This window comes from Hydra vulgaris, chromosome 03 (genome assembly GCF_038396675.1).
Source record: "Hydra vulgaris chromosome 03, alternate assembly HydraT2T_AEP".
Taxonomy (NCBI): Eukaryota; Metazoa; Cnidaria; class Hydrozoa; order Anthoathecata; family Hydridae; genus Hydra; species Hydra vulgaris.
The window spans coordinates 5,557,369-5,573,431 of record NC_088922.1 but is presented as its reverse complement, the minus strand read 5'-3'; the positions used below and the strand labels follow the sequence as shown (position 1 = coordinate 5,573,431).

At 28.1% G+C, this 16,063-nt stretch overlaps 1 protein-coding gene across 4 annotated transcripts in view; it reads left to right on the top strand.

Annotated features, from left to right (window-relative positions):
- The window catches only part of LOC100204896 (solute carrier organic anion transporter family member 4C1), a 53,797-nt gene that overhangs the window by 25,646 nt on the left and 12,088 nt on the right, over positions 1–16,063 (top strand). For all 4 annotated transcript variants that reach the window (XM_065792122.1, XM_065792123.1, XM_065792124.1 and 1 more), the window contains exons 2-3: positions 2,098–2,289; positions 8,477–8,686. In XM_065792122.1, coding sequence (XP_065648194.1) covers positions 2,098–2,289; positions 8,477–8,686 — 402 coding nt within the window. The remainder of the gene's footprint in view (positions 1–2,097; positions 2,290–8,476; positions 8,687–16,063) is intronic.

The window sequence follows — 16,063 nt, the reverse complement described above, 5'->3', positions numbered from 1 at the left end:
TTTATTGTTTGCAAGTTTTTAGATTTGACCAGAGACTTGGATTAGATGTCACACTATTAGTAAACAACCGGGGCTGGTATTTGACTGTGGTCAAGGCTGGTACGGACGGGACTGCATAAACATTGGCGCATATTTTTTTTTTTTAATATATCATATCAATATGCACCAATAATTATACAGCCCCAGCCATAAACCCGGCTATGGCCCAGGTCAAATGCCTAGTCCCGGTTGTTTACTACACACCATGTGTAAGGGTATGAGAGAAGAATATAAATTATTTTTTTTAATTTTCATATCACAAGCTAAAATTAGATAACTATATTTGCATTAATCAGTGACCAGATTTGATTAATATTGGAGTGAGTTCCTGGCAACTCTTCTAATTTCAAAACAAGGATTTATCTCTTGACTCCAGTGTTTTTGCCAGTCCTTTGAGAAAGGGGTTGTGGTTTGTGGCTTTTAGAAATTCATGTAAAATCTTTTGCTCTGCTTGATGTTTGGTTGTTCTAAAATTTTTATTTAATCGGTTGTTTGACATGCCCGTATTTAATTAAACATTTACAGGGGCTAGAGTGGTCAAATATATAGTAAATAGATCCTTGGAGAGATATTTCTTTAATGGAAATAACTAGAGATATAACTTGCTTGGTTTCTTTGAAATCTTTTGCTGCCTAAAATTAAAGATTTTACTTGAACTTTAGTTATGAGCGTTGATGAAGATTTTACATGAAATACATTTAAGATCATTGGTGAAGCTTTTCTATATGGCTGAAGCATTTGCTGCGCATGCTTGGTTTTTTCTCAATGGCGGTTTGCTCCTCAAGAGGATGTTTTTCTTGCAGTATTGAACGGCCATTTCTAAAGATTAGGCAAGACATTGTGCCTCTTGTTTTAGTTCTCACTTGTATTGACTTGAAATTAAAAAATAAAAATTAAAAAAATAAAAATAAAATTAAAAAAAGTGGAGTGCAAATTCTTTTACCTTTTGTTTCCAGCGCAAAGTAGTTCTACACGATATGCAAAGTCCTTGTGCTACCCGAGAATTACTGATATTGATCCTGTTCTTATATAGCTGGCATATTTGATCTACTTGGAAAGCAGTAAGTTGTCTTAAACGTTTTTTCAGACAGAGCAAGCACACAAAATTTTGATTGTTATCATGAATCTTTGCTAGATTTGGCATTGCTGCAATTCACTAAATCTAACTTCACAAAATCAAACTCTGTCTTTTACAAAATTTAACTTAAATTTATATCGGATAAAAATCCAATTAACACACAAATATTATAATCAAAAACTATTAAAATCAAGGAAATGTTTATTTAAATTACAAGGAAACATATCTCGAATAGTTCTTTCCTTACTAGGACAAAATTATTTAAGTTAATAATTCTTGTGACAATTTAAACAAGTTCTTATTCGATGACACAGTTCAAAACAAGATTTTTACTGCTGTAAAAATCTTGTTTTGAACAGATAGGTAATTGAATCTCTCAATTACCTATCAATTATCTAAGTTAATATGAAAAACATTTGGTTTTCTCACAGTTTTTCTCTTTCAAGAGAAATAAAATTTATTATTTTTTTATGTAGGTGTTCCAAGAAAATTAAAAAGTTAAACAAAATTAAAAGATTTTAAAATCTGCATCGCAGGGTACATTAATATGTTCGTTATCTTTCCATATAAGTGGCGTTCTTAGGTCAGGTAGGTTGGCATCATTAGAATATATGATAACCGTAGATAATTCAAAAAACATTGATCAGATTATCAACATTTATATATGTATATATATATAAATGTATATATATATATATATATATATATATATGTATATATATATATATATATATATATATATATATATATATATATATATATGTATGTATATATACATATGCATATATATATATATATATATATATATATATATATATATATATATATATATATATATATATATGTATATATATATATATATATATATATATATATATATATATATATATATATATATATGCATATATATATGTATATATATGTATATATACAAATGTATATATATATACATATATATTATACTTATATATATAATTTAGGTGCAGTGGTTAATGGCATAGTTACAGCATCGATAGCAAGCATTGAAAAAGAATTCGGTTTAAACAGTAAAGTAATAGGAATAATAGTTTCTGGAAATGACGCTTCATCTCTTATGGTTGTGGGCTTCGTAAGCTTTTTTGGTTCAGTGCATAACAAAGCATTTATGATATCAGTAGGTGCTTTTATTACAGGTAAAAATCTTTTGAATCAAAAAAGTTTTCTGATTGTAAAATCTTTCTAAAGTATATAAATTTTTAAAATTTTTTTACGGTTGTGTTTTTCTCATGTCTGTGTTATTATCTCAATTCCTTAAAGCGTCAACTAGAAAAATAGTTTTGTCTTAGTTCTTTAACTTTGTCTTCTTCTAGTAATTCGGAAAAAAATAAAATTCTAACGGTCCAGCCACAGCACCGTGGATCTCTGAATTCACGCTCTTTAACTTGAAGTCTTTTATGAAAGAACATCTTTTAATTACTTAAACAATTGACAATAATTCAAATCCCACGAAATCAAGTATTTTCAAACTATAAGCTTTTATAATTTTTAACTAAACTTTTTTAAATGGGTTTCAAAATTAGAGAAAAAATATGGCACTTTAAAATCACAAAAAAATAAAACTTAAAAACCACAAAAATACATTAAAAATAAAAATTATTATTATATAAGTTTGATTATTTTTAATATTATGAAAAAAAAAAAAAAAGGAAAGCTTGTTTTAATAGTAATATATTAAACATGAATGCAATGGCTTACTATTGTATTATACAAGTTGTTTCATAATGTGACATGCATGTGGAGCTGGAGGATTCATAAATATTGTTATAGTAAACAAAAATGTACTTTTAATGTAAAAATTTAGCGGGTCTATGTTCCGTATCATTTTGTTTATTATTATGTTTTAAAAATTTATAAACTGATCTTATAATTTGCAGAAAAAACATTATTTCATGTTTGAACTACAGCTACTCCCAAGACATCAGATATCCCTTTAAATCAACACAGCAAGAAGATAACAGTAGCGTCCAATCTTTTGTTACTGGTAATAATGCTGAGAGTGCTACTTTTGAAGATAGTTAAATTAACTATTGGACCAGCTTTGTTGCAACCATTTTACATTGGTTACTTTAAAACTGAAAAATTTTCCTTTACTTAGCTGACAAGGTTTGTCAGGGCTAGCCACATTCCCTTTCCACTAAATATGCCAAAATATACTAGAAATGATATATTTTCAATTTCTGTTTTGAAAAGGCCAAATTGGAAATCTTTTTTGCGATATTGGCTTGTATTTAGCCCAGCAAAGACAGCAGTATTTTGTTTTCCATGTCAATCAATTTCAACTGGAAATCAAGTTCGACACTTTACTTCATCCCCTGAAATGATTATGGAATGGGGATATGGAAAGAAGTGGAAAAATCTGATCAGTTAAATTCTTGAGGATAAAAATTCAATTCATTGGCCTTTGTGCAGCTGAGATTTACAGGCAAACTTTTGAAGAATGTAATTCTGCAAATTGTTTTTCAATTATGGTTGATGCCACTCCTAATGTAAGTCATACTGAACAAATGTTGAAATAAAATGTTTATGTGATGTTTAACTGACTAAAGAATTCACATGAAACAAATTCATACATCAAACTTTGAAAAACAACATTTTGCCTCATTCTACTTATTAAACAAAATTTCTGAAATGAAGCATGGGGAATTCTTCAGGAATGTCGTGATTTTACTGCGTATTTTTGTTTCAATTCCACTGACAGTGGCCTCAAGTGAGCGTTCATTCAGTTAATTAAAGCTCACCAAGAATCGCAACTACGGGACGATAACAAAATTTGATCCTTTTTGAGTATAAATATGTTGTAAGTCTATAATAAACTTGATCCATTTTGAGTATAGATATGTAGTATGTCTATAATAAACTTGATCCATTTTGAGTATAGATATGTAGTATGTCTATAAACACAAAATCTTGACTTCCATGATGTGATTCAAGAGTTTACAAAACAAAAGTAAAAATTTTGAGCAGGTTTTTTTTTTTTTTTTGAGGAGGGAGGGAGGTGGGACCCAAATTAAAGGATGCGCGGGGTCCCAAACCCTGTGCACGGCCTTGGTTTTAACAATATAATAGATGTGTTTAAAATATAAAGATGTACAATGTAAAAAATAAGTAACAAACAATTAAATAGATGCTCAATAGTCGGACAACATTAAGTTATAGATATACCTAAAACAGAATACATCTTAAGATGTGCCATTCAATAACAATAAACTGGCATTGTGGTTTATTCTCCTCCGGCTAGCTGCCATTTAAAGGTTGCATATCAAGGCCCGTGAAGACAAGTTCAGCTCACTAAAGAGCATCATAACCTACTTCGACGGACCAAGAGTAATGAAGAACAATGAATGCTAGAGTGACAGACTGAAGAAATCGAGTTAGAAAGATAGCATAAAGAAAGCGGATAGTTTTTTCTCTAGATTTATTTGTTCTTTAATCTCTACAAATTCGTAATATATAAAAGAATTGTTTAAAGAGTATAATGAAACTAAAAAAGAATCACAAAGTTACGTTATATACAAAATATATAAAATAAAACTGTAAAGTATTAGAAATTACTTTAAAGAACGCGGGAAACTTGCAGAAGACCGATGGTCTTATCATCAAGAAACCGCTATGCTTTACTAATATTTTTGGATATTTCAATTTAAAATTAGTTTATATTTAAAAAATAATGTTATCAGTTTCGAGAGAATAAAAATAAAAATGCAGAATGCAAAAAGCAAAGAATGCAGACAAAAAGAAGTTTTTAATTTTTTAAACTTTATTTCAATACACATAAATATAAATAGATACACGACTTGCTAAATAAGTAATATATAGTCGTTAACGTGTTGATAAATAAGCCAATTACTTTGTTGTTGTTGTTGTTGTTGTCATTTTTGAGTTATTTAGAGTTTTTAGAGCTATTAGCATCTCCATTGGTTTCGGAACGAAGTTAGTTTTATACATAGTTTTAAATGTTTTTGGGTTAATAAAAATTTATAAAGTTGTTAGTGTTTAAAACGAGATCTTTTAATAACGTTTTCAGAGTATTTAAGTTAATCGTTATTTCCAGTTGAGTATTTTTAGATATTAATTTGCTATATAGACGAGGACCGCGGTACGAAATAGAAAAGCGTGAGAGATTCGTTTTTTTAAAAGGTTTATAAGTTTCCCGTTCCTCTGGTATGGTATCTATCTTTGCTATTTTGGAAGAAGTTCTTTGAAAAGTGAGAAGGAACAAGTCTAAGGTTATATTTGAGCATAAACATTAAATGTTGGAATATATTGACTTGATATACATTAAATGCTTTCAAATTTTTTAAAAGTAGCTCAGCATGCAAGATTCTTATTAAAAACTATTCTAGCAACATGTTTTTTTTTGATATAGTGTGGTTAGTTTGGATTTATTAGTACTCGCCCATGCAACATTAGCGTATATGTAGTGGCTTTGTATGAACAAGAAATATAGAAACTTTAAATTATCAGGAGACAGCTTTGTAAAGGATACCAATGTTTTTTGATATCTTGGTATTTAATATATTTATATGTGATTTCCATGAGATGTTCTCATCAATAAGTATCCCTAGAAATTTAGTTGCTTAGGTTCTCTCTATTTCTTTAGTATCTATACTTAGCGAAAGTAAATCAGGAGGTATTTTAGATACTGCACTGAATGTTAGAATGTGAAATTATACATTTAATCGGTTACAACTAGTTAATATGTTTCAATATTAATAAACTTGATTAATACAATTTTATAAACCACTATACAGTGCCACAAGATTGTTTGTGGTATATCAATTTTTTACAAAAAATGCGTTTGTTACAATTGCATCAACATGACACCAACCATGTTTGCCTAGTGGGATAAATAAAAAAACTTGCTTCAATTAACTAGAAGTTAAATGCGGTTGCACCAAAAAACGCAAAATGTATTTGGCTAAAAATACAAGCTGTTTGGGTAATCCTATCTTTTTTAGCTTTTATGAATCCATGAACATTTTAAAGACAACCAGTGAGATTGTTATGATCTGCTACTGTTATGTCTGATAATGCAGCTGCGTTTTTTTATATATAGGTATCCAAAGCACTTTTTACGCATTGCAGAGCACATAACTTAATCTCAGTTGTCCGAGATAAAACCTAAATTGTTAACAAAATTCGAAATAACATGCTTATTGTTTAAAAGTTCATTGCACAAGCTTAAAGTTCGCCAAAGAAGATTGCGTGGCTATTCTTAGAGATCAAATAGATGAAATGAACATAATTAGATTTTATAATCTTTTTTTAATAGTATTTCAAGCAGGAACCCCAAATACTTTGCTAATAACTTGTCAGCGCCGTCTTCAACAATTTAAGACTTCAACTTCATTGTGATCTTCTCGATGGCCAAGCAGAAAAAAAAAATAAATAAATAACGTGTTAAAAGTTTCCAGTCAGTGGTCAATTTTGTTCAATCTGTTGACCAGGTTGGTCTGAGAATTATTGCTTTAAAAATTGTCTATCTGGTCAAAATCATTTTAGTTTAACTTTTAACTCTTCTACAACTGAATACAAAAATATATCATAAAACATTTTTAAAAATAGAAACTCATACAATAGCTACTTTTTAAAAAAAATGAAAGAATGTATTTTTAATGTGCTTTTAAATTTATTTTTTTAGTTAGTTTTATTTCGTCAATTTGCACAAATTTTGCAATGTTATCCTTAAGATCTAATAAATATAAATATAATTACAATCTGACTAAGGCAAGTTGAAGACAAAATGTCATCAAGCCTCTTCGTAAAATAGAAAAAAATATAATTTTACAAGTTCTAATATTACACAAAAGAGTTGAATCTAAAAATTTTAGAAAAAAAAAAAAAATAATAATAATAAAGAATAAAAAAGTTAGGAAAAAATTATAAAGTTTGCAAAAAAAAAAAAAAACTTTTAAACTAAAAAAAATTTTTACAAATTGGTATATATACGTTTTCGTAACATAACGTAGATATAAAAATTTACAAATCGGTACATATACGTATACATATTCAATACAGTACGTAATATATATTTAATTATTTAAAAGGGATTTAGAGTTTAGAAAGATTTATAACATTTTCAAGATTTAAGTTCATCTATTTAATTTTTTATACAAAATTAAAACAAACTGACAAAAGCAACAAGAAAGATATATCATAAAATAAAATTCTTTTTTTTCAAATATATAAATAGATATGTTTCTTATATTTAGTAATGTTAGAAATCATAATCTAGAAATGTTTTTCATACTTTCGTCAAAAATCGATTTCTACAAGGGGTGGTCCCCTACATATAACTGAGAGGTTAGATTTTTAAAAAAACGTTATTGGAATGTAGTGATTACTTATTGAGTATCTGGTTTCATATTTATGATTAATTAGGGAAGAAATTTTAATGAAAATTTTTGGAATTTTTAAAGTTTTCTTTTAAAGTTCAAGCATAAATAGCAAATCCTAGATTTAAAATGGTCGATATTTAGTTAAGAGCATCAGTTTCTTAGCTTGACGCTTTTTTTACCTAAATACGCTTGACGTATTTAGGTAAAAATATTTATTTAGATACAAAAAAAGCTTGACGCTTTCGTACCTAAATACGCCCTTTTCGCACCTTGCTAACTAACCGTCTGGTTTCCTTTTGTTTAGTCTAAATATTTTTCAAGGAAGATGAATGATTAATTGTCCAATCAATATTATAACAACTAATATGACTATTTAAACAGGACCGAAATTGCTCGGGTACATGGCCCCTATGCCATGTTGATTCCAATTCTCGTATAGGGGGTTCTGAACTGTACTCATGTTTTTGCGTCATTTTGATAATGGAAAAGTTATTTATTAAAAAAGAAAGTGAGCAAAGCTTATAGCTGCTTATAGCAAACATAAATGGGCTGAATGTTATGAAGCGACTTGAACATTGGAAGGCGCTCTAGTTGAGCTCAAGACGCAGAATTTAAAAGTGTGGTAAAATAAATAAAAACAACTAAGAACCATTTTTTAAATAGATTTTAAATAAGGTTATGTTAGGGTTTAACCAATTTTGCTTCTTTTTTTTATTTGAAGGGAAACAAATGGGTTACTTTAGGCAACATAAACTCTTTAAGTAAATAGTTTGAATAACTACAAAATTAAATGTAGTTTTCTAGTTAAAAAAAAAAAAATAAAATACAAAAATAAATACACAACTCTTTTAGTAAATAGTTGAGTAACTATTTAATAAAAAGATCTAAAACTAAGGTATTAACTAAAAAATTCTAGAAAATACTTTTGTTGTTTACTATAAGTTTTAATATCATTTGACTTTTTTGGTTTATTTTAAATTAGGTTTTGGATCGTTAATGTTTGCACTTCCAAAGTTTATTTCTGGTGATTACTATCCAAAAAATGTAATACAAAATGAAATAGATATTTGCAGACTAAACAAAACAACTATAATGGATTGCGAGATAATGCCAGTAAACAACATTAATGTTGTGGTATTCTTCATTGCAAACTTTATTATGGGAGCTGGCACAACACCATTGTATACTTTAGGTAAAAACAATATTTTATTTTTGTTATTTATTGTTTATATACTGAGGGAATATCCATAAATTGAGGAACGCTAAATTTATTTTTAAAATACATATAAAATTATCATTTGCACTTTAGCGCGGCAATTTTCGTTGACCTTAAAGGGATATTTTAACTCAGCTAATTTTTAGCTTAATTCTAGACTCTGCAAGGGAAAACATGTAATCCTTTTTGTTTTGTTGATTAATTAAACAAAATTTGCATAGTTTTGCATAATTTGCACAATTTTGGGCAATCTCTAAATTGAACTTTAGTGAAAATGTTAAAGTTTGAAAATAAAAAATTTGAGACTTGTAATTGGTTAGAGTCTAACAGTTGTTTGATTGATTAGAATCTATTTATTTGAATGTAAAATTTAAATAAACTGCTCAAAAATTATTTACCTTATCATTATACCTTTTTAAAACTACTTTCTTTTAAAAACTTTCTTTTAAAAACTTTCTTTAAAAAACTTTCTTTTAAAAACTTTCTTTTAAAAACTTGCTTTTAAAAACTTTCTTTAAAAAACTTTCTTTTAAAAACTTGCTTTTAAAAACTACTTTCCTAATAACTCAGATCAACAGCTTTTATTTTTACCAGTGGTCAAACAAACGCCAACTTAAAAAAAAAATCTTAAAGTTGCATAAGCGCAATATGGTTACAGATAGTAACTTAAATAAAGAAAAGTGAGATGAACGGTTTTAAAACACTGGAGTGAGAAAAAGAACTTAAGGTACAGCGTTGCCGGGTAATGACGACAATGCTGTACCTTAAATTTTTTCTGCTCTATAATTATATAAGATAATAAAGCCTATTTTAAAAATCTTTAACTTGTCAATTAAAACAGGGATTGGTTAATAAAATAAATAACTTTTTGTACTGATGTCATTTTGCGTTTTTGCATATTGACGTCATATTAAAATAAAAATTAATACAAAAAGTAAAATAATTGCACGTGTTTTTATAAATCTAACTTCAGATGCATTTATACTTTACACGAATAGACTTTTGTTTTTTGATTTAAAAAATATTTTTAAGCTTACTTTTTGTTTATACGTCCATGTTGTCTGAACTGAAGCGTAATAATTTGAAGTTTAATAACCTGAAGCTTAATGGTGTACTCGTTAAGCTTCAGATCATTTAGCTTCAGATCCTTTAGCTTCAAATCGTTACGCTTCAGATCAGACATATTTTAATATGCAGCTTGCAATAAAAATTTACTAAATATTTTATTGATTTTTAACTTAAAGGTATTATTAGGAATTTAACAATTTAGTGAAATCTTTTTTAGCTAACATTACAAGATTTTTATCACAAGAATTTCTGATCTCTGAAAGTATTTTCCTTTTTTTAATAGTGCAACTAATGTACCATTATGGAGCTAAAGCCATTTAGATGAATACATTTTTTACTTCAATAACTTTCTGTCATAAATCAGAGAATTCATTGTCACATATTAGTTTTAACAAATTTCCTTCGGAAGAATTTAAAAAACCCAACCTTTATAAAAAGCAATATGGTATTGTAGTTTATTCCGTCAAATGGCTACTTGCCTTACTGACTTCGTCATAATAAATTACAAGGTAAAATGTTAAAAAAAATAAAAAAACGTTTTACAAAGATGTTCATTAGACCCGTATATAAATAATAAACGCCATAAAATAAAATCCTGTAACAATATAAAAATCAAAATTAAAAAAAAAAAGAAAAAAAACTATACGAAATAGCCACGAACATCTACTATCAAATTTAACTTTCCATTTTAAAAATGTTTCTAATTTCATCTTTATGTTTGTCTTGTTTATTTTGTTGTATTAGCATAATAACTCATTTATTAATAATTTTTTAATTTTTCAATCAAATTTTATTAGAAAATATTTTTTCGGAAATGTGTTGTTTTAATACTGATGTCTCATTCTGTTAAAATATATTTTAACAATAAGATTTTCTAATAAAAAACAGCCAAAAAACCTCTGGCCTGCATTCTTGTCAAACACACAAAAAAAAAAAAAATTTAAATTGTTAGCATGAGGATATTCGATAGGGTAGAGATGGTCAAAATATCTATAATAACACATAAAAAAAGAGTGGCTGTACTTTAATACATTCGTACATCATTTGGGCAATATTATGATATTTGTTTTACACTGTGGACAAAGCTTGTCTTTTCTAATCTTAAAATCAAACATCTTTTTGTTTATAAAATGTTTTAAAGAGAGTTTCACTCGCTTTATTGTTGGTGTTTCTTTTATGAAGATTTAGAAAAAAATGTTTCCAATCTTTTTCATTTAGATTTTTCATGCTTTCAAAAGGTGCTCCCTATTATAAAATTTGTATTTTGGTTTTTTATTGATTTATCTAATAAATTACATAAACTTAAAACTGTTAGATTTTTATATTCGTAATTTGTTTTTTTTTTTGGCTACAAAAAAAGGTACTTTTTTATAACAATAATTTTGGAATTCCGTAAAAATTATATGCTACTATTTCCTCGGCAAAGCTTTTGCATTATTTTTTAACTCGTTTTCAGTCAAGCCTATGCTTTTATGGTGTAAAAAACCTGGCTGAAATGTTTTAGCAACATCGGCTACTACGACAATGTCGTTTTTTACGTGTGTTTTGTTTGGAGCTAAAAACTTTTCTGGCAACCTTTTGATCATTGTGTTAAATAAAAAAGGTTGATTCAAAATTTCTTCAATTACATTTAAAGATAAAACATAATTTTGTTTTAATTTATGCCAATTGACTAATAGCTGAGTGTGAAAAGGGGGTAACATATTGATCTGAGTAGGGGTAGTTTCAAAAATGTATTTGCTTTTGCATTTCTATGATGCTTTAGTATGTGAACCATTGCATCCTTCCAAGTTCCACCTATATTTTCATTGTAAAATTTACTTACCGATTGCAATCGGAATTAAGTTTGTTGGTTAAGCTGTTAGTCCCTACGCCACCGTAAATTATTTTTTGTCCGCAAAAAAAAATATTTCCTTTTGCGTCTATTTTGTTCAGCATTCCTTTGCTCGGTAAAGGTGCTATAAAAGCTAAGTGTATTACTTGCGGGATTATTAAAGTGTTTATAATTGTTTTTTTTACCTTTTAAATAAAGATAATTTTTACTTTTCCCATTTTCGCAAAGACCTTTCCATTTTGTTAAAACGCTTCTTCCATTGGTTATCGTATTGGAGATTTCCGTTATTTGAAAAAAATATTTCGAAGCTTTTAAAAGAGTTCTCGTCCCAACTGACAAGATTAAAGAATACTTAGATTTGAAAATATTATTACCTAACCATATGCCATGACATTTTAACGCCTCTGGCTTTTTGATTGAAATTTAAAGCGTCTCCTATTTCTCTAATGGAATTATCTCCGCTTAGAAAAAAATTAGTATCCTCGGCGTATTGTTGCATTTTTGTTTCACTGCCTTCAACATGTATACCTTTAATATTTTTTCTTTGTCTAACATAGATTGAAAAAATTTCTGCCTGAATGATTAATAGTATCATTGACAAAGGACAATCTTGCCTTACCCCTCTTAAAGTATCAATTTTTTTTGATAACAAACCATTTATTTTAATTTTAGCATTTATCTTATTAGAAATTGTTTTCACAAAAAATGTAAAAACCTTTCCAAATCCAAAATGCTTCAAACTATCAAACAAAAAAGCTTTATCAACCTTATCAAAAGCTTTCACCTGATCCATAGAAAGTATCCAAGCATCTAAATCACTTTTCTTAGCAATGCTCATAATGTCTCTTGTGTAACTGACATTAAAATATATTGTTCTGTTTTTAATACACGCTGTTTGGTTGCTATGTATTATGTTTGGTAAATTATTTTTTAATCTATTTGCAAATAATTTTGTTAGGATTTTATAATCCACATTTGTTAATGAGATGGGTCTCCAATTTTGTATGTTATTTTTGTTTATTTACTTTATTTTTATTGTTATTTTTGCTTCCTTTTTTAATAATACATGTTATCAAAGCTAGTTTTTGAGAGTTTGTCATTTCGCCAGTAAACAAAATATTATTTAAACTTTCAATCCAGTCTTTCTTAATTATAATAAAAAAATGTCTGCAATATTCAATTGTTAAACTGTCTGAATCGGGGGATTTATTATTTTTCATTTGACCTAGAGCTTGTTTAAACTCGCTTTAAGGAATTTCTTTTTTCAGCATTTTATTTTCTTTTTTAGTTATTTTTTTTAACTTTGGCGTATGAGAACAAAATTTCTGAGAATTTTGTCATTTTCTTTGAACTTTTACACATTTCTATAAAAATGTTCAAGTGCGAGTAAAATTTCTTTTGGTTCGGTTTTGACCTCCCCGTTTCTTTCGTTTGTTTCAGAGGCTTAACTAGTTTTAGTTTTTTTAACTCTAAAGCTTCTAAAAAAAAATCGAATCTTTCTAACCTCCACTGAATCTTTGCTTTTATTACCACGCTTTCGAATTTTTCTTGTTCAATAGGTTCAAGTAGTCATTTTAATTCTTTGTGTATTTTTTTCATATTGTTTTTTAAATGCATTATTTTAAATGCATTTGCTAATAATTTTATAATTTTAAATTCTCTTTTGTTCTTTGTTTGCTTCAGTTTTTTGCTAAACCTTTTTGAAATAGTTTTAATGCTTTCTTTACCCTGCTTCCCACCAGTCCTTAACATTTTGGTAAATAGACTTTGGCTCTCTCTATTCGTTCCAAACTGCTACTATGAGAGTATTAAATTGTTCATTTTTTAAATGTTTGTTATTTAAAATCCATATTTCTGACTAAATGTCATGGTTGTCATGGTTGCATCAGTTGATATGATTGGCTCAAAAAATTTATTTTTTGTCTACATTCTTTACTGACATAGAAGCGATCTAGTCTTGAATGGGAAACGCCGTTAGTGACTTCAAAAGTATACGCATGTTTGTGAAGATTAAAAACTCTCCAAGTATCTTCAATTTCTAAAAGATTTAATAACGTTTTTAAAATTTTATTAGAGGGACGTTAAGTTCTAAACATCGCTGGGTATCTGTCTTTTTCCAACGTCATGTTAAAATCTCCACCTATAAAAACTTGAAAATCATTAAGATCTTTATTACTAAATTCATTATGAGTTCATTAAATAAAACTATTTTTATTTTTTGAGAATTTCCACCATCAGAAAGTGTGTATCGTTCCTACGCTCTTTTGTCGCCGTTTTTTCTTTCATCGGAGTTTGAGGGTACATTCTTTTCCGCTCATTTAACTTATTGACTATTGCAATATCCAGTTCCGAATCGTAATTGACGTTGCTCTCACTGGAACATTCGCTCTCACTGGAACTCTTTTTGATCATCTTTTTTTCTTTCTTTTTTTGCGTTTTAGATTTTACTTCTTTAAAAGGTTCTTCTACAATCACAAGATTTTCGAGCGGATGTTTTTGACGCTTAAGTTTTCTTGCACCATCAAGAGACAACCGATATTTCTTTTGCGTTGCGTTAATTTTATTTTTAACCTCCTTTGGTAAGTAAAGGCTTGGCTTATCTAAAATATCAGTAGATTTTGTTTTATTTTTAGAATAAACAAAACTATTTACTTCTCCTCTTGTAAATATTGCAGTTGATGTTATTGGAGTCGGTGCTGTAAACTGAAATAATGTACTTTTTTTTTATTCATCTTTCTCTTCAGTACTTTTGACTTCATCTGATTCTTTAAAAACTTTATTGATTTTTGCTTCATTCATTGTTGCCTTTAAAGACTAGCATTGTTTCCTTGGTACCTGAAAATTTCCGCATTGTTTACTCAAAAGTTAATTTCCTGCGAAATAAAGCAGTACTTTTGTTCGACTAATTTCAATTTAGTTTAACCTAAAAAAAACTTGAAAAAAGTTTTTCACCAAAAATTAAAGTTTAACACAAAATAATCTTCTGCCGTCTTTAATAGAATTATCGAAATCATAAGTTGTGTGTTTGGTTGAGATAATGCTTTTAATGTATGGTGATAATTTTTCCGTTAACTCGTCGTAGTGAATAGTTGGGTCGCATTTAATAGTAATAAGAAGCCCATACTCATCTCTTCTTCTAAAGTAAACAGACATCCTCCATTCTGAAAATGCAATTTTATTTCGTGACATAATTTCAGCATCGTTTACTGACTTGAGCACAACAATCCACTGACCATCACAATGGTACGTTAAGCCATCGACATTTCCACGACCAACTTTATGTTGAATTTTTTTCATTTATTTCTTTTGCCCTTTCATTTATATATTTTAGAGATCCTGCAAGTTTATTATCTATAAAAACTCTCCAGCAACTTTCGCATGAGAAGCCATTTTGATTATTTTTCTAAAAATTTGAAGCGATGTAAGCGTCACTAACTAACACAACTTTTAATTTTTGTGTTTTTTTTCCGTTAAGGTTGCGAATGGTTTTATAATTTATAAGATTATTGTTAAAAAGCAATTAGATCTTGCTCAATTAAAGCAAGATTTGAATTGTATTTGTCTATGTATCACACAGTTAAGTAAACTAGTGATAATTTCACATTTTTCCAATAAACATTGTAGAGAAGCAAGCAAATTATATTATTCATTATTTTTTCAAGATATCTCTCCGATCTTTTTATATCCTGGGTTATCTAGTATTATTATTTACAATAACTTTATTTTCAACTTGTTTTTTATTAAAAATAAAAATATCAAAACCAAGATTTATTTAACCATAAAAATGAAAAATAGAGTTTTTTAAATACACTTCTATTTTACTTTGAAAATAAATTAAAATAGTTCGGGTGTTACTACTAAAATAGCTATAAACATTGTTCAATTGATGATTATCGTTTAGCACAGGAAAGCAAGATAAAGGAAGCGAGTTCCAAAGAACTGATGTTCGAAGAAAAAAACTAGACAAATAAGAGTTTTTGGAACACTTAGGAACAGTCACAGAAAAAGGATGAAACTGGTTTGAATGACGAGTAATACGAAAATGAATTTTAGTAGATAGCACAAAAGATGCTAGCTCTTTAGAGCAGCGCCCACCATAGCATTTGTAGAAAAGAGAAAGAGAAGCAACATTACGACGATGTGATAATGGTTAGAGGTTGGCTGCAAGATTAGGTCCAACTATGTTTACAATGCATTTTTGAACCTTGTCTACTTTTTCTAAAAGAGAAAGGGCATCATTTGAACATTCTCTCCAGATATGGCAACAGTATTCCATACAAGGATGTCTTTAAGATTTATAGAGATAAAGAAGAGAATCTGGAGTAAGAAAGTGTCGAGCTCGAAAAAGACCTTACCTTAGCAGATACAAATTTTCCAATGGATTTGATGTAAATTAAAAAGAGTGTAGTGCCAAGGATTGAGCCTTGAGAAACCCCTGAAGTTATAGGATA